This window comes from Gadus macrocephalus, chromosome 10 (assembly GCF_031168955.1).
Source record: "Gadus macrocephalus chromosome 10, ASM3116895v1".
NCBI lineage: Eukaryota > Metazoa > Chordata > Actinopteri > Gadiformes > Gadidae > Gadus > Gadus macrocephalus.
This window is the reverse complement of record NC_082391.1, coordinates 11,848,887-11,875,465: the sequence shown is the minus strand read 5'-3', so window position 1 is coordinate 11,875,465 and position 26,579 is coordinate 11,848,887. Positions and strand designations below refer to the sequence as shown.

The window sequence follows — 26,579 nt, the reverse complement described above, 5'->3', positions numbered from 1 at the left end:
AGTACACCAACAGCAAATGTATGTATAATTATGGAAGCATATATGTAGCAAAATTCAAATGGCAATGCAATTTGCAATTTGCAATTCAATAAGTAATTACGTTATGCAATTGACAATGCATTATGCAATTGACAATGCATTATGCAATTTCATAATGTAATTTGTAAATACGTTATTCAAAGTGTATTTTAATATGCAAAGTGACAATGCAATCCTCAATTAAATTTGCAAAAGTTATAACAATAAAAATACAATAACATTTTGTCAAATTCTTTGAGTTCCTTTATTCAAATTGAAAATCTATAGCGTCCCCGTGATTGCAATCCACTTCGCCACGCTCCGTGTGTTGCGATATTCAAATGACATTTCAATCCGCAAAACGGAATCCAAAACGGAATCCAAAGAGGAAATCCAAAGAGGAATCCAAAAAGTCAATATGCAAAGTGGCAAACGTATCAGCCACCAGCGGGAACTACGTCACTTTCTATTGTGTCACTGTTTTATGTGTGGGGGGAGGGAGTTCCAGAGCCTGGGTGCTGAACAGCTGAATGACCGGGCACCCATTCGTAATGAGTCGTGATGTGGGGATACATAGTAGTCCAGCAGAGGTTGACCGGAGGGAGCGGGAGGGAGTGTATTCTTGGAGGAGGTCCCAGAGGTAACTGGGGGCTAGGTTCTGGAGAGCTTTGTAGGTGAGGAGTGGGTGGAGACGGTGGGTCTCCCGACCCTATGTTTCGCACCCAGTGCCTGTAGCACTTTGGAAATCTTTGTGTTTACCACACTGGCGTCAAAACGTACCCGTGAGGATAAGTCGTCTATCCTATCTCCCAGAACACGCACTCTATCTACTGCATCTGTGTCTTCAACACGATTGTTCTCCACATCATCGGCCAAACTTCGGAGCGTATCAATAATCTCCATTGGTGACCAATGTGGACCTGACACATACGAACTAGAAGTGAACAAGGAAATTACGAGCAAGTGACGTAGTTCCCGCCCAGACGCTGATTGGCTGATACGTTTGCCACTTTGCATATTGACTTTTTGGATTCCTCTTTGGATTCCTCTTTCGATTCCCTCTTTGGATTCCGTTTTGGATTCCGTTTTGCGGATTGAAATGTCATTTGAATATCGCAACACACGGAGCGTGGCGAAGTGGATTGCAATCACGGGGACGCTATAGCTTTTCAATTTGTATAAAGGAACTCAAAGAATTTGACAAAATGTTATTCTATTTGTATTGTTAGAACTTTTGCAAATTTAATTGAGGATTGCATTGTCACTTTGCATTTTAAAATACACTTTGAATAACGTATTTACAAATTACATTATAAAATTGCATAATGCATTGTCAAATGCATAATGTAATTCCAAATTGCATTGCCATTTGAATTTTGCTACATATATGCTTCCATATATAATGAAGGGCTACATTTTCCAAGTCTGTCATTTGAAAACTTTCCCTTTTATTGTGTGCTACAACCGCTGTATTGAATATTCACGCCGAGGGTAGCTTAGTATTCGAGTAGCCGTGTATCCGATCAGTCCTTGGACCGATGATTCCCCCCCCCCCCCCCCATTGCAATTTCAGCACGCTAATAAATGTTCCAAACAAAAACCTAAAATAATTTTTTTCTCTGTGCTCCTAAATCTTTTAGCTTAGGGGCACGAGTGCTCCTGAAAAAAAAAGTAGCGTAGAGCCCTGCCCAAGAGGGACCCCCTGGTGACCCCCTAGGCTAGAGGTACCCCCTACAGGGACCCCCTAGTAGGACCCCCTAGGCTAGGGGGACCCCCAAGAAGGACCCCCAGACACACAGCCCTCAGGTCAGCCATGACGCTATGGGGTGAAGAGAACCTTCACCCCAGAACCTTCACACTATGATGGAAGCCCACCGTGGCTTCCACCCAGTGCTCCCAGCTGCAGCTCTTCCCTCTGTACTGGGAGTCGACAGTAATTTGGTCGGTGGTAATCAGGACCAGCATCTCTGTTTCCTCTGCTACAGGAAAAACAATAAATTATTTATGATGTCATTATCGCTACAGCTGTGTGCCTGTTTCAGAGAGAGAGAGAGAGAGAGAGAGAGAGAGAGAGAGAGAGAGAGAGAGAGAGAGAGAGAGAGAGAGAGAGAGAGAGAGAGAGAGAGAGAGAGAGAGAGAGAGAGAGAGAGAGAGAGAGAGAGAGAGAGAGAGCCTATTTTCACAAACACTGTTTGCAGTGTGATGGACAGTAGTGAGGTTACACACTGCCCAGGTTACACTAGTTAGAGAACTCGTATCTAACCTGGTTGGACTAGTTAAAGAACACACCGACCAGACTAGTTGGAGACCACACTGACTAGTTATGTAACAGACATACTACAGTGCATTGCTACTTAACAGACGAGACAGCTACAGACATCCTCATGCCAGTACGGCATCTCTGCATTTATATGAGAGGGAGAGAGAGATTTTTGAGACATCTTGGGTAATGATATGGAAATATGGTAACGTATAATATATTTATGAAAGGTCTTTCCTTGGTTGTTTGTTAGTCCGGTCTGTTGTGCACAGACTGACGGACGGGCTGAAGATAGAATGGGCCAGAAGAGAGGAAGGACTCCTCCTCTTCATCACCCCTCCCTCCTCTTCTTCATTACTCCCCCCTCCTCCTCCCCCCTCCTCCTCCTCATCACTCCTCCTGGGTATACAGCGAGGTGGCGGCAACCCACCAAACATAATAAACATTATAAATATATAAATATTATAAATATGGAACGCATGGTAGGACTGCAGACTCTAACCACCGGAGAGGGCGCACGGAATGCAGACACGCTCAATATTTCATGGAATACTTTAGCACCGCTCAGTCGAGATGGATGGAAGGGCGGTGGCTTACAGCTATCATAACGCTGGTTCAAACCAGTCTGACACCACTTCATACAGACCGTTCAAACCGGTCTGACACCACTTCATACAGACAGTTCAAACCGGTCTGACACCACTTCATACAGACAGTTCAAACCGGTCTCACACCACTTCATGAAGACTTTTTTTTAAACAGGTGTGACACCATTTCATACAGACAGTCAAGCCGGTCTCACATCACTACATACAGACCATTTTCAATCAGGTCTGATACCACTTCATACAGGCAGTTCAAACCGGTCTCGTACCACTTCATACAGCCCATTTTTAAACAGGTTTTACACCACTACATACAGACAATTAAAACAGGTGTGATACCACTTCTTACAGACAGTTTTTAAACAGGTCTGACACCACTTCATACAGACCGTACAGTTCCTAACAGGTTCCTTCCAGGTAGAGATAGGAGTAATGAAGAGTCACATCTCTAAGGTAAAGAATTACTTTAGCTCCTTGATCTATCGATCAAGACTGGAATCTCTTTCTAATACTCTCCTAGTAATGTCTCTCGCTCTCACCCTCTCCCTCACCTTCTCCCTCAACCCCACCCTCACCCTCACCCTCACTCTTGCTCTTGCTCTCGTCGTAGAGTTAGGGGGTCCGGGTAAGCGAGTGAGGGGTTTTCGGGTTAAGGGCCAGAGAAGAGGGTTAGGGCATTAGCTCAGTGTAAGACATCAGACTTTTCCCATTAAGGGAACGCACTCCACCCCTCTCAGAGCGGAGTTTATTCCGAACTGGACAGAGGTTAAGACAGGAGAGGAGGATGAGAGGAGGCAGATGAAAGAGGGTTTGTGAGGGAGATGAGAGCCAGCAGAAGTGCCACTGGGGCCCTTGTGATCACCAGCGTCTGTCAGATATTCAGGAAAATAAACAATAAGCAAAGGCTTCAGGAAGCCCCGTGCTCCGCCAGGGGCCTGGAGCCATCTGATGCTGCCTGATATTAACTTTATATTAGCTCACCTCGGGCCCTGGTTGCCTTATTACAGCGCATTTAAACATTTAAATCTGTCTTCTAGGGGAATCGTCACACTTGGCTGTTTACTACTATCAGAGTGTGCTGTGTATTTAATACAATAACACAGTACTGCTCTATACTTGTGCTGTGTATTTATACAATAACACAGTACTGCTCTATACTTGTGCCGTGTATTTATACAATAACACAGTACTGCTCTATACTTGTGCTGTGTATTTATACTTTAGTACAGTACTGCTCTATACTTGTGCTGTGTATTTATACTATAACACAGTACTGTTATATATTTGTGCTCTTTATTTATACTATGCCAGAGTACTGCTCTATACTTGTACTTTGTATTTTATACTCTAACAGAGTACTGCTCTATACTTGTACTGTGTACTTTATACTATAACAGAGTACTGCTTTATTGTTGTTAAATATGTGTAGTCTGCAACATCAACAAAGTTTCTGTAAACTATCTGTCAACAAATTGGACCATTGATGTACATTTTCCAAATCCAAACAATTGAAAACCAAATCTCAGTTCAGTGATGCCAATAATCCCATTTTAACGTGATTTTACCATGGATAAGGAGTTTATGTTGCAGCTGCTTTTATTAGGAAGTACATTTGGCTATCAGGTTATAAATATCAATGATTGTATCGATTACGGTATTAGATGGATGAATGTATAGATTAGGATATTAGGGTTTATGCAGATTAGATTAGGGTAGTAGGGTGAGAGTAGATGGATATAGGTTAGATTAGGGTATCAGGGTGAGTGTAGATGGACATAAATTAGATTAGATTAGTGTAGTATGGTTAGTGTAGATGGATATAGATTTGATTTGGGTATTAGGGTTAATGTAGATTTATACATAGATTAGATTAGGTTAGAGCATCAGAGTTAATGTAGATTGGAATAGATTAGATTAGATTAGGGTAGTAGGGTGAGTGTAGAAGGATATAGATTAGATTAGGGTATCAGAGTTAATGTAGATTGAAAAAGATTAGATTAGAATAGGGTATCGGAGTTAATATAGATGGACAGAGATTAGATAAGATTAGGATAGTAGGGTAGATAGTAGAGTATAGATCCACTAATTGGTATCCCGTGCAGGATGTAGGGTTGGGCGACATCCGTCCGTTCCACTCGACCGCCTCCCTCCTGAGCAGGGAAGGGGCCGGGGAGCGAGGTATGCTGGGGCAGCGACTGCGAGTGTAGAGGAAGGGGGGAGGTTGTCAGTTTGAATCGGCTCAGGGCTGGAGTGTGTCAGGGTCCAAAGATAGAGATTCTGAAGGATGAGGCTTGTGACTCACCGTCACCATTAGCACTCTGCTAACTGAGGTCAGAGGTGACTCAAGATTTATTTTAGGGCGAGGATGGTGTCTTAATGCTAATGAGATATGCTAATGCACTGGCTGGTTGTTTGCCAGCATTTGTTGACGAGCTAGACGGAACATCGCTGGCATTTCGCTGCCATTTGATCGTCACCCAGCCGTTTCCTCGCTGTTGAGTTGTGTAGCAATAAACACGAAATATCACTCAAACATGTGAGCTTCATTCATGGTCTGGCGGATTATCTGTCCGATTACAGCAACCTAACACGCAGTAATTAACCTTAACAATTACATCAACCTATCATGTAGTTATTAACATTAACAATTACATCAACCTACATTGTAGTTATTAACATTAACAATTACATCAACCTAACATGCTGAAGGTATCACATGTAATCTAGTTAGGAACTTGGTTTAGTTATGACATGTAACCTGGAGTCTTCGGTTTAGTTATCACATGTAACGTGAAGTCTTTGGTTTAGATATCACATGTAACCTGGAGTCTTTGGTTTAGTTATCACATGTAACCTGATTAGGAACATGCTTATCCTTTATTATTATTATTATTATTATTATTATTATTTATGTGAATCGCTTTGGATAAAGGTGTCTGATAAACGCCCTTTATGTAAATGTAGAACGTGGTTAAGATAAATAAACTTGGTTAGGAACATGGTTTAGTTATCACATGTAACCTGTAGAAGCAGGAGGAACATGAGATAAGGTACCCCTGTTTGTACTGTCCTGTATTTCTGTTGCCGAAGACAACAAAAGGGAATAACAAAATGTCTTCCGTAACACAAAGGTACACAACATGTCCTAGGGAGGAAGAACGTTAGGTTTGAGAAAAACATGAGGACTACCAGCAGGCACAGCTCCACACCTCTCTCTCTCTCTCTCTCTCTCTCTCTCTCTCTCTCTCTCTCTCTCTCTCTCTCTCTCTCTCTCTCTCTCTCTCTCTCTCTCTCTCTCTCTCTCTCTTCCCCCCCCCTCTCTCCCCCTCACTCCTGTCTCCATCCCCTCAGCTCGGCATGGGACATGATGAATGTGGTGAAGGAGTTTCAGACCATGACAAAGCCATATTTTAATTGATTTATCTTCTGTGTGGTTCTTTCAATGGGGTTTTGTTACAGTGATGGCAGCTCTAAGACTGAGGCTGAGATATCGAGGCCAACTCTCGGAGTGAGGCTGATATATGTAGGTTGCCTCTCGGATGAGGCTGAGATATTGAGGCCACCTCTAGGACTGAACCTGAAAGATGGCTGCCTCTAGGAGTAAGACTGCACTTCCTAGCTCTGAATCAAGCTAGCAGGCCTAGCTCTGTCTCCAGCTAGCAGGCCTAGCTCTGTCTCCAACTAGCAGGCTTAGCTCTCACACCAGCTAGCAGGTCTAGCTCTGTCTCCTGCTAGCAGGCTTAGCCCTCACTCCAGCTAGCAGGCCTAGCTCTTGCTCTTGGCCAGTTAAGCGTTAAGAGAGGTTATCGTGTGAAGGCTTAGGACCGCCGCTTCTCAGAGATGAAACAGAGATCCCAGGTGACAAAGAGCACAAAGTAATGAGTTTGGAAGGCCAAGCTTTCTGGCAGCATTGCTCCAAATCCTTTTAGCTGAAGAGGGCTTGGCAGTTGTTCTGTCTCTCCGGAGATGGCGAGAAGGAGCCCAACTCGAGCTGCAGCTGTTACGGGGCCGCTGCTGGTCTCTGTGTGTTCTGGCAGGAGGAGAGGATTTGTAACGGAGCTATCTAACTGATCACTGTCGCTCGGTCCAACTGGAGGCTTTAGCCCCAACTGACCCGCTGTGAACACGATAGGCCGCCTGGTTACACTATACTGGGTGGAGCTGGGTGGAGGACCTCATCCTGGTGTCAGGAGGATACACTATACTGGGTGGAGGAGCTCCGGGTGAAGCTGGGTGGAGGACCTCCTCCTGGTGTCAGGAGGATACAATATACTAGGTTGAGGAGCTTGTGGTGGTGTTGGGTGGGGGACCACCTTGTCTAGCTGGATGGGGGACCACCTTGTCTAGCTCTCTAGCTCCTCCAGCTTTGCCCTAGTTATTATTTCAGCAGAGCTGTTTCAGACAGTGCTGGCATCAGTTAAGATAGAGCTAACCTGAGCTGCCACAGCCCAAGAGACGCCTCTATCAGCGTCTCTGCTGCTTCTGAAGTATCTCCGTATCTGTAGTCTGACAGAAGAGACCACCATGTTTGTAGTCTGACCGAAGTGACCACCATGTTTGTAGTCCGAGGTTTGAAGCGCCTTTTTTATCTTGCTGATGCGGCTCTATCGACCAAACAACCGAAGCTCAGTAGATCCATGTAAATCGTTGTGTTTTGCACCCGCTTGATTTATCGACAGCCGTTGCGAGTTGCCCACCGACCTCCAACGTTATTTAACTCTGGGACAAATATCTCCTCTACACGATTCATCAGGAGCACAAAGGTGTTTTTTGGCACTCCCAGGGGCCTCCCTGCCAATCACCGAGCGTTGATTGGATTAGTGCCAGCTCCTTTGCCCGAGCTTCCGCTGAGCGATCAGAGATTAGACAAGTGTGAAGTTCACCTCCCTCTCTCAAAGACAGCTCGGTCCGGAGAGGAGCCTGACGCGGTGGCGGACCGGAGAGGAATGCCAACGAGGCCGTCGCTGTCGGCTGCTCCCAGGATGTGCCGGGAATGCAGGAACACCGCTGGGATCCCAGCGGGGCCGGTGACCGCGGGAGGAGGAATATAGAACACTGTACACTGAAATATTGAAGGGCGCTGTATGAGCCTTGGAGCACGGTGATCCTTAAAGGGTCCGGACATCTGGAGTGAGATGTCATTCTTATGTCCAGGATTCCAGATCCTTGTCCCTAACCCTACTTTATACCTTATAGGTGGAGCAGGGCATGTCTCTTTGCGTAGCATCGGGTAGGAGGTGGAGCAAGACATGTCCCTGGGTGTAGCATCAGGTTCTAGTAGGAGGTGGAGCAGGACATGTCTCCTGGTGTAGCATCAGGTTCTAGTAGGAGGTGGACCAGGACATGTCTCCTGGGTGTAGCATCAGGTTCTAGTAGGAGGTGGAGCAGGACATGTCCCTGGGAGTAGCATCAGGTTCTAGTAGGAGGTGGAGCAGGACATGTCCCTGGGTGTAGCATCAGGTTCTAGTAGGAGGTGGACCAGGACATGTCTCCTGGGTGTAGCATGAGGTTCTGGGAGGAGGTGGACCAGGACATGTCTCTGGGTGTAGCATGAGGTTCTTGGAGGAGGTGGAGCAGGACATGTCCCTGGGTGTAGCATGAGGTTCTGGGAGGAGGTGGAGCAGGACATGTCTTTGGGTAGTAGCATCAGGGAGGAGGTGGAGCAGGACATGTCTCTAGGTGTAGAATCAGGTTCTGGGAGGTGGTGGAGCATGTCCTTGTCGTGTAGTATCAGGTTCTGAGAGGAGGTATCATGTCCTTGGGTGTAGCATCAGGTGGAATAATGATCCATCTCCACCTCTGGTGGAGCAGGTTTCATCCCGGCTCTTTTAAGACTTGACAACATCTGAACAAACATTCTTCTCCTCTGATGAAAAGGAACTAGAACGCGAAGGCACTTCATTCATTTTATCCCTTATTTTCCTTATGGTGTCATCATGAATAGTGTATTGTTGTGATAAATTACTGTACTTTATTGGTTGGTTGATGTGAGAGTTGAGGACCAATGGGAGAGGACATTTCCAGGGGACCATATCTCCTCCGAATGAATAATTTGTACTTCTCAACCCCATCTGAATAAAGACAAAGTGCAAAAGCCGACCAAATGAAATATAAAGTTTGCAATATGAGCTGTTCGTTTCAGATCAACACTTAGATGATTACAGCAGACAACAGAATCATCACTGGTGTTGTGACTTTTGGTAATACTAGAAATATTCATTGTTACAGTGGACTCTTTGATCATTTGAAAATAATTCTAGTCTATCTTTTCCAATGATCGTAGTTTATACTTAATATTGACAGTATTTTATACTTATAATAATGGCTGTAGTTTATCTTCAACAATGACTTTAGTCTGTATTATTTACTAATGACCGTTAATATGTAATAATGATTGTACTGTACCAGTTCCTGTCTGTCCAACTGAACTATTATAGACATTGGTCAGTACTGTAGCTTTAGCTAGTAGCTAGCTAAAACAGTGTTAGATAGCTAGCTAGCTCTGTGAACTGGCTAGTCAGCCTGTGTCTGTAGTTTATATTTCCTGTTCCATCAAAGCCTGGTTCTGAATGATGGATGAGGTTATGTGTGCTGCAGCCCCCCCCCCGCCCCCACACCAGCTGCTGGGCTGGGAACTCCTCACCTGGTATCTTTGTTTCTGCAAGTGTCCAAATGAGGAGTTAGGAGTGCGGAGTGGTCTCGCTGGTGATCACTTCACTCACTGAGGCCTCCAAGTATCTGGTTAGTTAGGATTGATTAAAGGGTGAGGCTATTTGCACCCCTGGTACAATTATCAGTATGCTATTTGTACCCTGGTGCAATTAGAAGTGAATGCTATTTGTACCCTGGTACAATTATCAGTATATGCACAAAGAAATGTGTTCTATTAATTTATTTCACCAGTGCAAATATCAATGTGTATGCTATTTTCAACCCGGTGCATTTACCCTGGCATATTGATCACACAATGTAAAAAAAAAAAATAAGAACTGCTGCAGACAAATTAAACCTTAGAGAGGTTCTCTGAACGTTTTAAGTACAAATACTTTTTGTAAACACCCATTATTGCCTAGGATATTATTGGGAATAGTTACCCTATTTTGCATTGTTATCCTCCTCACCAGCCGTTTTTTACGCAAGTAAAACAGCTTACTTTAACCTTTGACATATTGGCAGAATCAGATGTAGTGTGTTAGTATTCTCCAAGTCTTAGGGCTTGTCCTCAGAATATCAGGGAGGCACTGAATTTGAAACTTTATGACACAGGTGGTCTGGCTTGCTGACAAGCGACGGGATCATAAAAGCGTGACAATCTGACAAAAGCGTAAATCTGACAAATTAGTTATCTGCCGTTTTACTCATCTAAACTATATTACGCTACAACTAAGAACTATGTACATTATGTATCTTATTAGACTTCATGACATTTTACAAAAAAAATAGGCTACATAGAATATATAAAATACATGAACCCCATTCATATAAAGTACACGAATGCCCGGGAATGTGCAGAGTACATGAATGCCCGGGAATGCGCACGCATGCGCGATGCCCATGCGCATGGCAAAGGGTGTATTTAGCTCAACTGTGTGGCCAAGGCTAAAAGTACCAGGGGTACGAATAGACAAATAGTTAATGAAACCTGCTGCTACCACTATGTCTTAATCTAGGACTTAACATAGAGCTGTCCCTAAACCTAGCCATATCCATAAACTTATGGATAGGATATCCCTTAACCTTATCAATATATCCCTTAACCTATACTTATGCCTCAACCTAGACTATCTATACCTGTCCCTAAAGCTAGATATTTACCTTAACCAAGACTTTCTATACCTGTCCGTAAAGCTAGAGCTTCCCCTTAACCTAGACATTTCCCTAAACCTAGTCCTATCCATAGACTCCATATCCATAGATCTATCCTTTAATGTAGACATTTCCCTTAGTCTAGACCTGTCCCTTATCCTAGATCTCTTACTTAACCTATGTTTGTGTGTTTGAGTGAGTGTGTGTGTGGGTGTGTGCGGGTGAATATTTACATATGGGCATGTATTTTTACAGGGTATATATGGTATATGTGTGGGCGTGTGCATGTGTGTGCATGTCAAGATGAATGGACTGTGTTCCTCCTGACTGACGCCACACAGATCTACTTGTCCTTCGGTTGCCATAGAAACTACTGTTTTGATAACAACTAGTGCGGCAGTGGAAGTGTGTGAGGCGTCACGGCCCCTCTCTGTGGCTGTGTGGGTAAAATAACTCTGAACTCTGAGAGCGAACCTTTCATTTAGAAAGCCCTCCTCCCTAACTAGTAGACGGGTTAGAGAGCCCTCCTCCCTAACTAGTAGACGGGTTAGAGAGCCCTCCTCCCTAACTAGTAGACGGGTTAGAGAGCCCTCCTCCCTAACTAATAGACGGGTTAGAGAGCCCTCCTCCCTAACTAGTAGACGGGTTAGAGAGCCCTCCTCCCTAACTAGTAGACGGGTTAGAGAGCCCTCCTCCCTAACTAGTAGACGGGTTAGAGAGCCCTCCTCCCTAACTAGTAGACGGGTTAGAGAGCCCTCCTTCCTAACTAGTAGACGGGTTAGAGAGCCCTCCTCCCTAACTAGTATACGGGTTAGAGAGTCCTCCTCCCAAACTAGTAGACGGGTTAGAGAGCCCTCCTCCCTAACTAGTAGACGGGTTAGAGAGCCCTCCTCCCTAACGAGTGAACCTGTTAGAACGACCTCCTCCCTAACTAGTGGACTTGAGAGAGAGAGAGAGAGAGAGAGAGAGAGAGAGAGAGAGAGAGAGAGAGAGAGAGAGAGACGTCTTAACGGCAGAACATGGAATCTGTCAGGTTAATATCATGACTTTAAAAGCACCTACTGACTTCCTTTAACAAATTAACGAGTCAAAATGTTGAGATGGACGTATTTGTTGTACCAGGGCAGTATCTTTAGTGTCTTTTTCTTTCTTTCTTTTATGCTATGCCGACCCGCTTAGCACACGTTTCTCCATTTTCAATGTGAAATTGACCGTTGACCAAGCACTACGACATTAACGTTCCGTCACGTTATTTTTTTTAAAATGTGATGTATTTATTTTACAAATCAAAAACATTAAAATCCTTTTATGACCAAAGAATGAATTTTGAATTTTTTTAAATAAATAAAAAAATAATATATCAGGGGCCCCCCCCATTGGCAAGGGCCGTGGACATGTGCCCACTTTGCCCATGCGGTAATTCGTCATTGCCAGCGGCCCTTTATAACGACGGCACTAGCTTAACGAAGATCTCACAGAGTCGCTCTGCCCCCTCTCAGTCCAGAACCCAATCTTTCTGAGTTCCACTGTGTTTGAGCAGTGCTGAACAGAGTGGCCCTTCAGCGGACGTGTGGGCAGACAGTGGCTCAGTGCTCAGAACACACATTGATGGGAGGGGCTGTGGTCATAGCTTCAGTTACTAGGTCTTAGATGCTACTCTAGCTATATATGCTACTACCCTATAGTGTGCTGTTTCTTAACATGCTGTATATTAGATGAGGATGATGCTACAGTTACAAGCTAGCAATAGCATGTAAAGATCTGACATACCGCTATTCAAGCTATTGCATGCTAATATCTTAGAATGTATGTTAGGTTACAGAGCAGTACAGACTGACAGGGATTATGAATATCTGAATTGGCTGCAGATGTTTTGGTGAGAAGGTTTACTTCACCACTGACCTTGGAGGAATCGGTGAAACCTGCGTCAGAGATGTCCTCCTCTCCTGGTTTATCAGCAGACAATACCCAGCTGACGTCAGCACCCCGCCGTGTGTGTGTGTGTGTGTGTGTGTGTGTGTGTGTGTGTGTGTGTGTGTGTGTGTGTGTGTGTGTGTGTGTGTGTGTGTGTGTGTGTGTGTGTGTGTGTGTGCTTCACCATCGGTAGAATCTGCTAAAGAGTTGTTGTTGTGGTGACAGCAGATTCTGCAGATTGGTTCATATGTTGACGACACAATAAGGATCAGTGCGTATGGGACAGGAGTTTCATAATGCTCTACAGAATACACTGGTATACAGCTTCATAACATGAAGCTCTAAGCTGTATCATACTTTAGCTATAGCTTGCTGAGATCTTAATGCAACTCTAGCTATATGCTACAACTTTATATTGTGCTGTTTCTTCATGCTGTATATTGGATGAGGATGTTGCTATAGCTACAAGCTAGAAAAAGTATGCTAAGATCTTTCATGCCTATATAGCTTCATGCTACCAAGGTATTGAATGCTAATATCTTAGCATGCTATGTATTGGAATCTGCTGCAAATACATGCGACCAAACTATTATGTGCAAATATTTTAGGAGGCTAAATCAGCTATAAGAGTCTGCTGTGGTTACATGCTACACATTTAGCAAGCTATAGCTTCATTGCAACATGCTATGTGTGTAAGGATGTGTGTATGCAACCATCGTGTGTGTGTGTGTTTTTGTGTGTGTGTGTGTGTTTCCTCATTGTTCCCAGTCAAAGAAGGTGGAATAATGAATCCATCTCTGGTTTCTGCTTATAGCGAGAGGAGGGGCTTGTGTCACCATACGTTATCAAAAGATATTTCTAAGGCATTATTAAACGCTTTAAGTAGCTCCTTAAATGGCCGTCCAAACTGCTGCCTTTCAGCCGTTGTGGAATCCAACGTCGATTCAAATCAATACGCGTTTACAGCCAGGGGCTGGCCTTGTGCGTGTGCATGAACGTGTGTGTGTGTGTGTGTGTGTGTGTGTGTGTGTGTGTGTGTGTGTGTGTGTGTGTGTGTGTGTGTGTGTGTGTGTGTGTGTGTGTGTGTGTGTGTGTGTGTGTGTGTGTGTGTGTGTGTGTGTGTGTGTGTGTGTACGTGCGCGTGCCTACGCGTCTTTTCTGAAGTGCTCTGAATTTCGTTGTGTCAGCGATGTTCTCTCTGCTATACAGGGGGTGAAAACAGGGTGAGGCAAAGCTCTCTTCCTCTCTCTCTCTCTCTTCCTCTCACACTCTCTCTCCCTCTTGCTCCCTCCCTCTCTCTTCCTCTCTCTCTTCCTCTCTCTCTCTGTCGCTCTCTCTTCCTCCCTCTCTCTCTTCCTCTCTCTCTATATATGTATATATTTATATGCATAAAGACGGTCTTTGTCTCTCTATCTCTCTCTATCTATATTCTGACTATCTATGCATAGTATGACTCTCTCTCTCTCTCTCTCTCTCTCTCTCTCTCTCTCTCTCTCTCACTCTATGTGACTCATATCTCTATCGTATGTATCTCTCCCTATCTCTCTTGTCGCTCCCCCCCTCCCTCTCTAACTATTCTGATGTGAACGTCCAGATAGAGATATGTTGGGATCTCTCGCTCCCCGATCCTGACAAGATAAGCTGGGGAACATTGCATATCACGCCACTATATGGTTTGATTCAGATTAGTAGAGATTTGAGCACATATCTCCTCGCCCGTGGAAACACCAAGGGAGGATTGTTTTGTGTTTAGGACCAGAAGTTGTGTTGGGTTGGATGTTTTATTCAGTGCGTCTGTGGTCTCAGAACCGCGGGTTGATTGATGGGAGATGTGATGAACATCGGAGGATTACAACACATTGTTCTGCTTCCTCTGTTCCACTGAGGATCAACAAACCATTCATCAACCAACACTGAACCCAGCCATTCATCAACAGCCTATTCATCAACCAACACTGAACCCAGCCATTCATCAACAACCCATTCATCAACCAACACTGAACCATTCATCAACCAACACTGAACCAATCATCAACCAATACTGAACCCAGCTATTCATCAACTAACACTGAACCCAGCCATTCATCAACAACCCATTCATCAACCCACACTGAACCATTCATCAACCAATACTGAACCCAGCCATTCATCAACCAACAATGAACTCAGCCATTCATCAACAACCCATTCATCAACCCACACTGAACCATTCATCGACCAACACTGAACCCAGCCATTCATCGACCAACACTGTACCCAGCCATTCATCGACCAACACTGAACCCAGCCATTCATCAACAACTTATTCATCATCCAACACTAAACCATTCATCAACAACCCATTCATCAACTAACACTGAACCCGTCCGGGTGTTCAAACCCTGTATGCAGATCAATGGAGATGAAGGTTGGGGTTCGAGTCGACACACATTTCAGCTAATAGGAGTGGTTAGACACATGGGTTTAGCAGGTTAGCTAGTAGGTAGGGTTAAGTCGTAGGTAGGGGTAGGTAGTAAGGTTTAGCAGGTGAGCTAGTAGGAAGGGTTAGGCAGTAAGGTTTAGTAAGTTAGCTAGTAGGTTAGGCAGTAGGATTAGGCACTAGGTTTAGTAGGGTAGGCAGTAGATGGGGTTAGGCAGTAGGTTTACGAGGGTAGGCAGTATAGGTTTAGTCAGTAGGTAGGGTTAGGCAGTAGGTTTAGTAGGGTAGGCAGTAGATGGGGTTAGGCAGTAGGTTTATGAGGGTAGGCAGTAGGTAGGTTTAGTCAGTAGGTAGGGTTAGGCAGTAGGTTTAGTAGGGTAGGCAGTAGATGGGGTTAGGCAGCAGGTTTACGAGGGTAGGCAGTAGGTAGGTTGAGTCAGTAGGTAGGGTTAGGCACTTGGTTTAGTATGCTAGGCAGTAGGTTTAGTAGGCTTAGGCAGTAGTTTTTTTAGGGTAGGTAGTAGATAGGGTAACTAGTAGGTAGGATTAGGCAGTGGGTTTAGTAGGGTAGGCAGTAGGCAGGGGTTAGGCAGTAGGTTTACGAGGGTAGATATTAGGTAGGGTTAGGTAGTGGGTTTAGTAAGTTAGCTAGTAGGTAGGGTTAAGCAGTAGGTTTAGTAGGGTAGGTAGAATTAGGCAGTGGGTTTAGTAGGGTAGGCAGTAGGTAGGGTAAGGCAGTAGGTTTAGTAGGATAGATAGTAGGTAGGGTTAGGCAGTGGGTTTATCAAGTTAGCTAGTAGGTAGGGTTAAGAAGTAGGTTTAGTAGGGTAGGTAGGATTAGGCAGTGGGTTTAGTAGGGTAGGCAGTAGGTAGGGTTAAGCAATAGGTTTAGTAGGGTAGGCAGTAAGTAGGGTTAGGCAGTAGGTTTACGAGGGTAGATAGTAGGTGGGGTTAGGCAGTAATTCCTCCAGCATGCGGCGGACTGCTCCAGGAGTTGATTAATGGTTCCCGGGGGAACAGGACAATGTGTTTACTACAACACTTTGATGCTGTTTACAATGTGGAGGTGGTGCATTGGACCAGCCTGCTGCACACTCTGGGGTTTAATTAGAGCGCTAACGAGATAGTGGCCCGGCCTCACCCTCACCGCTATGGCAGACACACTCAGCACTTCAATTATTTTCATAGTTTTGTTCAACAGGTCTTTCTTTCATCGGATTGTGCCTCATTCATCACATTTCTTTATTGGAACTCATTTTATATTCACCTAGTGATAGTTCGTTAGCGTACTGTTGGTAGCTTAGTGCGAGTTGATTTGTGTACTGTTGGTAGCTTAGCGCTAGTTCATTTGTGTACTGTTGGTATCTTAGTGATAGTAGCTTAGCGTACTGTAGGTAGGTTAGTGCTAGTTCCATAGCGTATTGTTGGTAGCTTAGTGCTAGTTATTTAGCAGCCAAGTGCTAGTAGCTTAGCATACTGTTGGTAGTTGAGTGCTAGTAGCTCAGTACTACTAGCTTAGAGCTGTATCACTTTAAGGAAACAGGCTAAACATACCCCACCCACCATGACCTCATCACCATGACCTCATCACCAGGATAAACATGACCTCATCACCATGACCGAATCACCAGGCTAAACATGACCACATCACCATGACCTAATCACCAGGACCTCATCACCATGACCTCATCACCAGGCTAAACATGACCTCATCACCATGACCTCATCACCATGACCTCATCACCATGACCTCATCACCAGGATAAACATGACCTCATCACCATGCTGAACATGACCTCATCACCAGGACCAATCAGATCCCAGGTTTAGAGGTCATTGGGGTCAGAGTTATCTGCCCAAGAGAAGAAGACCAAATGTAAACATGGGTCCACAATGAGCATACATCAACGATGGACACTTTGGAAGGGAACAGAACCTCTCACATCACATCAGGTATATATTTCAGCGTTACGGCCGCAATCAGCCAGCGGCTGTTCCAGAGCTCCTCTCGTCTCCATCACCATGGCGATCGAAGGCCAATAAGGAGCGGACATCTTTGTGACCTTGTCCCCCGGGAGTGTCTGTGAAAGTGGCCATCTTGACTCCTCCCTGGGGGACCCTCCCCCCTCCGCTATGCCCCGCCCCCCTCTGTCCCCCTGACCCCACTCAGCCACGCTCTGCTCTGATTGGCCCTTCGCAGGTGTACTACGGTCTGGGCCGCCGTCCGTTCTGATTCGTATCGTTTGATTCTGATCATCCTCATCATCATCATCATCATCCTCATCATCAACATCATCAATCTTCATCGTCTACCGTTCTGCATCCATTCTGCTTCTTTCTTACCATGGAAACCTAACATCTGTATAACCCTGCTGTATTCTTGATGTTGATAATATTTTTACAACATCATCAACATGTTGTTAATGTTGTCAAAACATTTTCAACATTAACCACATGTTGATAATGTTGTTCAAACATCATCCACATTAACAGCACATTACGTAGTGACATAAGGTGCTGTTTGTGGACATAATATAGAAGTAAAAGAATCAAATGTAGAAATAGCAAGAGAGACGTAATAATTAAAACAGTAAATGGCGTTTGTGTTAATAAAGAGTGCCAGTGGAAGGGTTCTAGATCTACCGTGTAGCTCACGATAGATTTATGGCGCTTATCTGAGAATAGAATCACCTTCCTGGGAGAATATAGCCTACAGCCGTAATGGAACGGTAACAGTGTTATTGTAGGACAAAGGTTGAGATATTGATTAGTTGAAGAGATAACAATCAAGTGGTCTTTGGTTCTCTCATGACCCGAGACAGAGAAAATAACAGGTTCCTCTACAGCAGGGGCTGGTGCCTTCATGAATAATTCCAAAAGTGTCCTTAAAACTGACGCCGCAACGACTGTCAGGAATAGTGTAGCTCAGCACATGATGTCTTAGAACAGACTCGTCGTTTAGCAGGTCACAGAAGAACAGAGAGGAGAGAGGAGGGGATGAGGGAGGAGGAGAGGAGGGGAGGATGGAGGAGGTAGGAGGGAATTGGAGAGGAGGGGAGGAGGTGAGACACATGTGATTAACACATTCTGTTCCCGTTTTGACTATCTTGATGAAACATTATTATGTGGTAATACAGTTTTATTTAAAGTCTGCAGTATTTAGAAGTCTGTCTTGAATATCTTGTTAAAACATTATCATGCCATAACACAGGTCTATGTTCAATCTGAGGTCTGTACTCTATAGAGTCTGTCTTGTTAAAACTTGACCATATGCAGGTAATTAATGTACGCACTTAATGTACGCACTTATTGCATGTCGTACGTCCTAGCACTTAAAAAATAGTACTTAGCATTGTGTAGCATATCCTAGCTATCTTTGTTGTATACGGGGAATGGGTTAACCCGGTTCTATGAACATCCTTACTGTACCGACAGCGATATATTGTTGTTTATCTTCTTCTGACAATTTACTAATCGTAAGTCGCTTGTGATGAAAGCGTGTGCTAAATGCCCTGAATGTAAATGTAAAGGAGGTCTACGTTAGGTCTAAGGGCTATGGTCTATAGACTCTCTAGTCTAGAGTCTTGTTAAACATTACCAAGCCGTTACACAGGTCTGTGTTCAGTCTATCGAGTCTGCCTCAGTAATGACTCTCATCCATATGTGCATTCTTACGTCCAGCACCACAGATTGCAGGATTTCATTTTGTTCACTCCAAACAAACAGACAATGCTGGCCTATTTGTGTGTTTGTCATGAGGAGGAAGGCTGGGCTGCGAGGCAGCAGCCCTACTCATCGCCTGCAGCTCGTGGTGATTCAGTAGTGTGACTTGTTAGGCTGAGGTCCCGGCTCTACATTGTTCTGAACTGTGTCTATTCCAGGAACGACTGGCATTTACACAAACTAGTTCCATTAGAGCACTCGGCGATGAGGAAGATGATGGTGAGCAGAGCTGATAGCAAACACAATGGAAAACTTAAGTTTGGACGCAGGAAACACCACGACTCATAACGATAGGATTGGATGTTCATGTTCTTATATTGTAACATTATTAGCGGATAATACTTAATGGTATTGTCACCGTAGTTGTTTGATGCATTAGTGATTAGTCGTATTCATATAATCATGGATTGTTTTATAGATGCATTGTACAGTTCATCAGCATAATGTTACTGAACAGGCTTATTAATTTCAATTACCAAATTAATAGCTTGTAGATGTAGGAACTCTGCACGGCTTCTGTTGTAAGAAATGTGAAAGGGCAAGAGTAAGGATAGGGTTCTTGGGTCTGGGTACCAAGGTAAGGGTACTTGGGTTAGGGTTCTTGTGCTACTACGGTTGGGATATTTAGGGTTAGGGTTCTTGTGGTACTGCGGTTAGTGTATTTAGGTTTAGGGTTCTTGTGGTACTGCGGTTAGGGTATATCGGGTAAGGGTTCTTGTGATACTGCAGTTAGGGTATATCGGGTTAGGGTTCTTGTGGTACTGCGGTTAGGGTACTTAGGGTTCTTGTGGTACTACGGTTAGGGTATTTAGGGTTAGGGTTCTTGTGGTACTACGGTTAGGGTATTAAGGGTTAGGGTTCTTGTGGTACTACGGTTAGGGTATTTAGGGTTAGGGTTCTTGTGGTACTACGGTTAGGGTATTAAGGGTTAGGGTTCTTGTGGTACTACGGTTAGGGTATTTAGGGTTAGGGTTCTTGTGGTACTACGGTTAGGGTATTAAGGGTTAGGGTTCTTGTGGTACTACGGTTAGGGTATTAAGGGTTAGGGTTCTTGTGGTACTACGGTTAGGGTATTAAGGGTTAGGGTTCTTGTGGTACTACGGTTAGGGTATTTCGGGTTAGGGTTCTTGTGGTACTACGGTTAGGGTATTAAGGGTTAGGGTTCTTGTGGTACTACGGTTAGGGTATTAAGGGTTAGGGTTCTTGTGGTACTACGGTTAGGGTATTTCGGGTTAGGGATCTTGTGGTACTACGGTTAGGGTATTTCGGGTTAGGGATCTTGTGGTACTACGGTTAGGGTATTAAGGGGTTAGGGTTCTTGTGGTACTACGGTTAGGGTATTAAGGGTTAGGGTTCTTGTGGTACTACGGTTAGGGTATTTCGGGTTAGGGATCTTGTGGTACTACGGTTAGGGTATTAAGGGGTTAGGGTTCTTGTGGTACTACGGTTAGGGTATTTAGGGTTAGTTGCCATAGGGTGTTGTCAGAAATATCAAAGGAGCGTCAGAGTTAATCAAGCGGCCTCTGCTGTAATTAGTGGGCTTAGTTGCGTGGATGAGTTGGTTTGGGCACTGTGTGCTGAAGCAGAAGGCCGCCGCAGGCCTCGGGCACTCTTCTGTTTCGCTGCTCCACAGATTTATGCTCAAATTGATCCCTATTAGGCCCACTGGTCCTCACTGCTCCTTCTGGCCAGTGCAACCCTGAGAGCAGGATTTACAATTAACAATTTTGCTTATGATGAGGGCAAAAACATGTTTTAGTTTAGTCGTTATTGTTATCATAATTCATGCAAAGCCCTGAGACTTCACACTATCCCGCTCCGCTCCTCAGTGATCGAACCTCCACGTCTGCCTCAGCCGGCTCGGGGATTAATTCAATACATGACAGTTTAATAGCTTTATCATGCAATTATGCTGGTGACAATTACTCATCGACAGAATTAAACCATTTGAAGACTCACACACTGATTACAATTCCATTGTGTGTGTGTCATAGCATGTTGTACAGGGTCCTACCATGTTGAATAGACCTTCTGCCATTTTCTTGAGCACCCAATCATGTTCTAGAGTGTCCTACCTTGTTTCAGAGCACCCTACCTTGTCTACCGGGTATTGCTCCTGTGTGTGGAAGCTGTTCTCCCACAGCGACTCACTCTCCCCTCTCTCTTTATTGACATGACTTTGTTCAATACCGGTCCATGAAGCCTCTGCAGGGAGTTATAGGAGGATAGGGTCTTGTTTGTTCCCATTGATTTGTAAATTACCTTGTAAAGGCAACAGTCAACAGTCAACAATATGTGGATCAAAAACACTTCATTCCAAAAGTCGATTGGATTTCTCCCATGGATGAGCTGCCTGTGATCAGCCATAGGTTGTCTGTGATAATCCGTGTTTCCACACCGCCTCAGCACACAGGCCGTGAGCAGGCTGCTGAGAGAGTTGCTGAGTCAGGATCCATTAGGCGTTATCTGTCCTCCCAGGGCCGCGGTGCTGATGAGGACCTTCCCGAGGAGGAGGGAAGGCTTAGAGGGGCTGCTCTGCATATCTTAACAAACCATTTCATTCACCAGGTTGACTCTGCTTTGTGCTTCTTTCAAACACAAGCTCCATTGAAGAGACGTCTCACAGATACGATACATACCTTTGTTTACAAAGGTGTTTGTTTAAACTATTCATTGTGAGAAACCATGATGTATTTATGTCTATTATTGATTATGGTAAAATATGAAGGTTTTAATTTGAGCTCCATGCTGATAAGCCTGCAAGTGTAAAGGTTAATAGGGCTTGAAGGGGTTAGTATGTTCAGGGTTAGCATAGTAAAGCTAAGTATGGTTAGGGTAAGCATGCTTTGGGTCAGTATGGTTGGGTTAGTAGGGTTGGGTTAGTATGGTGAGGGTTAGTATGTTCAGGGTTAGCATAGTAAGGCTAATTATGGTTAGGGTAAGCGTGGTTTGGGTCAGAATGGTTGGGTTAGTAGGGTTGGGTTAGTATGTTTAGGGTTAGTATGGTAAGGGTTAGCATAGTAAGGCTAATTTTGGTGAGGGTAAGCATGGTTTGGGTCAGTATGGTTGGGTTAGTAGGGTTGGGTTAGTATGGTTAGGGTAAGCATGGTTTGGGTTAGTAGGGTTGGGTTAGTAAGGTTGGGTTAGTAGGGTTTGGTTAGTAGGGTTATGTTAGTATGCTTGGGTTTAGTAGGGTTGGGCTTAGTAGGGTTGGGTTAGTAGGGTAGGGGTTAGTAGGATTGGATTAGTAAGGGTTAGCATGTTTTGGGTTTGGGGTCCCCCTCAAATCTTTGACAGAAAGACATTTAGTCGTATCCGTCTTTAATCGTCTAATCACCATGTCATGTTGCTTGTGTAGCAACGGAATATTCCATGAGGAAGATGGGGTGTTGCATGGTACCACAGTATAGTAGCGGCGGGATGTTCCATGAGGAAGATGGGGGTGTTGGATGATACTACAGCGTACTCGGTCTCTAGAGGAGAACCTCCAAGATTTCTGTGTGCAATTCTCTGTTATGTTTTGTTTCGCTTTCAATAAACGTCCTTATTGTTAGTTTAATAACCCCTTTGTGTAATGGCAGTGGCTGTATCCAATCCTTTGATTTCCTAAGTAGAGCACATTCTAGACCGCAAGTCTGGCAGAATACAACATATGAGGAAAAAACTTCCAGAGTTTGGCAGCCTTTCAAAAATATTAAAGATGCTTCCAAAAAAAGTCAACTTCAAAGTGTGCCAACAGCAGCTGTTGTTTCGTACACTGCCGGTGAGATGGCTCTCTCTGTTGTAGCTCAGTAGTCCATGTTCGCTGTTCTGATAAATTGACGCTGTGTTGATGTGTCAAACGCTTGTACAGTCTCTTTATTGATGGGGTTGTGTCACGATGGGAATATCGTTATCAGACAGAGCTCTCCGTCTGCACATAGACTGCCCACTGAATTCAGATTGTTTCTATAAACCACAGTGTATTATATTTTCATACGATATTGTATACAAGTATAGATATTGGACAGAAAATATAGGCTACTATGAAGTTGCTTTTATTTTCTGTCCAATTGGATGCAGATGCTGACATAAAAGCACATCTTTTTTTCATATTGTAAATTAGTTTGTGGAGGCGGTCATTTCTCGCTGTGTCTTGCCTGGAGACAGCCGTGGAAAAACCCCATTGACTGATCATATTCACAGAGGAACATAAGATTAAACCATGCAGACACCGCTAACACTTTCTCTCCAGGTGTCCAGGACACCCCTAGTTGGGTTATTAGGGTGGGGATGATATGGTTAGGGATAGTAGGCTAAATAGTTAGTATTGTAAGGGTAAGTAGGGTTAGTCTTAGGGGGGTATGTGTTAGAAGAGTTAGGTTATAAGTAGGGTAAGGGCTGTGGTTATAGGGTAGGATTTGTAGGGCTGGGGTTAGTAGGGTTAGGTGATATGTAGGGTTTTCATTAGGTCTCTGGTCATTTAAAACATAAAACCGTGTATCAGCTCTAACCCTGTCTCCTGATCTCTCTGCAGAGCCGTGACAGGGTGGACTTCGACCGGAGTCATGATGGCCTCATGCTGGCCCCTGTTCCTGGGTCTGGCCCTGCTGGCGGTCCTGCTCGGTGCCGCTCGGGGCTGTCCATCCCGCTGCGAGTGCTCCGCCCAGAGCAAGGGGGTGGTCTGCCACCGCAAGCGCATGCCAAGCATCCCAGACGGCATCCCCATCGAGACTCGGCTCCTGGACCTCAGCAAGAACAAGCTGACCATGATCAACCCCGACGACTTTGCTGCCTTCCCCGGTCTGGAGGAGCTGGACCTGAGCGGGAACATCGTGAGCTACGTGGAGCCGGGCGCCTTCAACGCTCTGTTCACCATGCACACGCTCAGCCTCAAGAGCAACCGCATCAAGCTGATCCCCCTGGGAGTGTTCACCGGATTGACCAACCTCACAAGGCTGGACATCAGCGATAACAAGATAGTGATCCTGTTGGATTACATGTTCCAGGACCTGCACAACCTGAGGTTCCTGGAGGTGGGGGACAACGACCTGGTTTACATTTCTCACCGTGCATTCAGCGGACTCTCCAGCCTGGAGATACTGACTCTGGAGCGTTGCAACCTGAGCGTGGTGCCCACGGAGGCGCTGTCCCACCTGCACAGCCTGGTGAGCCTCCGTCTGAGGCACCTCGGCATCAGCTCCCTGCACCCGTACTCCTTCAAGAAGCTGTTCCGCCTGCAGCATCTAGAGATCGACCACTGGCCCTCCCTGGACCTGGTCCCGGTCAACTCCCTGCATGGCCTCAACCTGACCACCCTCTTCATTACCAACACCAACCTGTCCGCCTTCCCCTCCCAGGCGCTTAAGCACCTGCCCTTCCTGACGCACCTCAACCTGTCCTTCAACCGCATCCGCCACATCGAGGCGGGGATGCTGCTGGAGCTGGTGCGGCTGCGGGAGCTGCACCTGGTGGGGGCGCAGCTGTCCAGCATCGAGCCCCACGCCTTCCAGGGTCTCCGCTGGCTCCGGATCCTCAACGTGTCCCACAACCACCTGGACACCCTGGAGAAGGGTGTGTTCCAGGCGCCCGAGGCCTTGGAGGTGCTGCTGATCGACCACAACCCCCTGGTGTGCGACTGCCGGCTCATGTGGCTCCTCCAGAAGCGTCAGTTCGTGTTCTTCGGCGAGGCGCAGCCGGAGTGCAGCACGCCGGAGGGGATCCGCGGCCGCGCCTTCAAGGAGTTCAAGGAGATGCTGCTGTCCTACTACGTGACATGCACCAAGCCCAAGATCCGGGAGAACCGGACGCAGACGGTGACGGTGGACGAGGGCCAGCAGGCCCTGCTGCGCTGTACGGCCGAAGGGACCCCACGGCCCACCGTGTCCTGGCTGTCGCCGAGGAGACGCCTGCTCACCAGCAAAAGCCACGGGAGGGTCCGCGTCCACGGCAACGGGACGCTGGAGATCGTGTCGGCGGAGGTACAGGACAGCGGCGTGTACCTCTGCCTGGCGTCCAACACAGCGGGGAACGACTCCCTGATGACCTCGCTGGCGGTGAAGAGCTTAGGGTCGCTCTACGCCAACAGGACCCAGTACCACGCCGACACCGGCAATGCCACCGGCAACGGCACCGCCAACATCACCCTGGGCTTGGACCTTAAGACTATCCTGGTGTCGACGGCCATGGGCTGCTTCACCTTCCTTGGGGTAGTGTTGTTCTGCTTCCTGCTCCTGTTTGTGTGGAGCCGGGGCAAAGGGAAGCATAAAAACAACATTGACGTGGAGTACGTTCCGCGCTCCAAGTCCAACGGGACCAACGTGGATTCGGCCGACGCACAGGCCGGGCCACGCCGCTTCAACATGAAGATGATGTAACCGCTTTTTTAGAGACGGGAATCCAGAGGACATTCAGATGCCGGAGAAGATTATGTATTTTTATTGCAGACGGGATGGAGCGCCCTCCTGGCGTCGGGAGCGATGACGGGCGAGGAAGGGGATTGCGTGATCTTGTGATTCCCGAAATGCATTAAAGTTGACATGTGTTCTCGCGTCGTTGCCAGAGCGACAACTTCTTCAATTTATGGACGGGGCGACGGACATCCGCACCACAAATACTGAAAGTAAAGGACCTCCTGCTTTTGGGAATGTATTAAAAAAAGAAGGCAAACAATCACGGCCGTTTGGGGCCCCAGACTTGGCTGAACCGTGTACAGTGAACATTTGTATCCAAGCTATTACTCGACCTTAGTCTTGCTCCATGCTTCTTCCCTCACTCTGCAGAGCCACGCCCATCCCTCCCTATGTTCGGTACTTTGCACATGTGTACCCCTGCTTCATTGTGTCCATGTTCGTACGTATCCATCCTGAAGAACAACTCATAGCAATACTCATAGGATGTGTAATCCTGGAGCTTCAAGCAGACCTGGAGCAGGAAGGCTTCTGTGGGGGACCATCAGATATGAAACCTGTTCCTCGATTGACTCCACATTATGGTATATTTATATTTATATATATTATTATTAAATATACAAATATTTTATTTATCAAACATTCAGAAGGTTTCCGAACGGAGTCCTTGATCGATACGTGTTGGACCAGGTAGCCGGTCTCTGAGAGGAAGTGGGTATGGCCGAGGAACCAATCAGCTGTCCAGTCTCATTGTGTCTCCTTCCATTCTTTTGATCATGCTTGGCGCCATTTTAAAGTGACTATCATATTTTCCCCGGTAACAAAGTTGTGGTAGGTTCCCATTTTGTTGTAAAGTCATTTAGATTCTGAAAAGTTAAAAAGTAAACAAAAAATCAGATGTATGTGAAATAAATGAAAATGTATTTGTACCATTGAGTTGTTTACAATGTTTAATAATACAGATCTTCTCCTCTGGTGGCTCTCTCTGGTCTCTCTCTCTGGGATCTCTCTCTGGTCTCTCTCTGGTCCTATGTCTGTCTCTGGTCTCTTCATGTTCTCTCTGGTATCTTGTCTCTCTTTTGTCTCTCTTCATCGTCTCTCTCTATGGTCTCTCTCGGGCCCTATGTCTGTCTCTTGTCTCTCCATGGGCTATCTTCTCTCTCTCTCTTGTTTCTCTCTCTGCGCTCCCATTATGGTCTCTCTTGCCCTGATCCCTCCCTATGGTCTCTCTTTCTGGTCCCTTTCTGGTCCCCCTCTCTCTTTGGTCTCTCTATGTGGTCACTATGTGGTCACTCTTCGTTCTCTCTATGTGGTCTCTCTTTGGTCTCTCTCCGCTCTCTCTTTGATCCCTGGTCTCTCACTCTGTATTCTCTCTCAGCTATCCTACTGGGATAGAGAGAGAAGGAGACAGTGGCGAGGGAGAGAGAGAGAGTGTTAGGAGACGG

General features: G+C 45.7%; 1 protein-coding gene across 2 annotated transcripts in view; it reads left to right on the top strand.

The window, feature by feature from the left end:
• Positions 1-25,810, top strand: part of lingo2 (leucine rich repeat and Ig domain containing 2) — an 86,439-nt gene extending 60,629 nt beyond the window's left edge. For both annotated transcript variants that reach the window (XM_060063465.1, XM_060063466.1), the window contains one exon: positions 23,262-25,810. In XM_060063465.1, the coding sequence (XP_059919448.1) occupies positions 23,293-25,101 (1,809 nt within the window). In that variant the 5' untranslated portion in view covers positions 23,262-23,292 and the 3' untranslated portion in view covers positions 25,102-25,810. The remainder of the gene's footprint in view (positions 1-23,261) is intronic.
• The last annotated feature ends 769 nt before the right edge of the window (positions 25,811-26,579 follow it).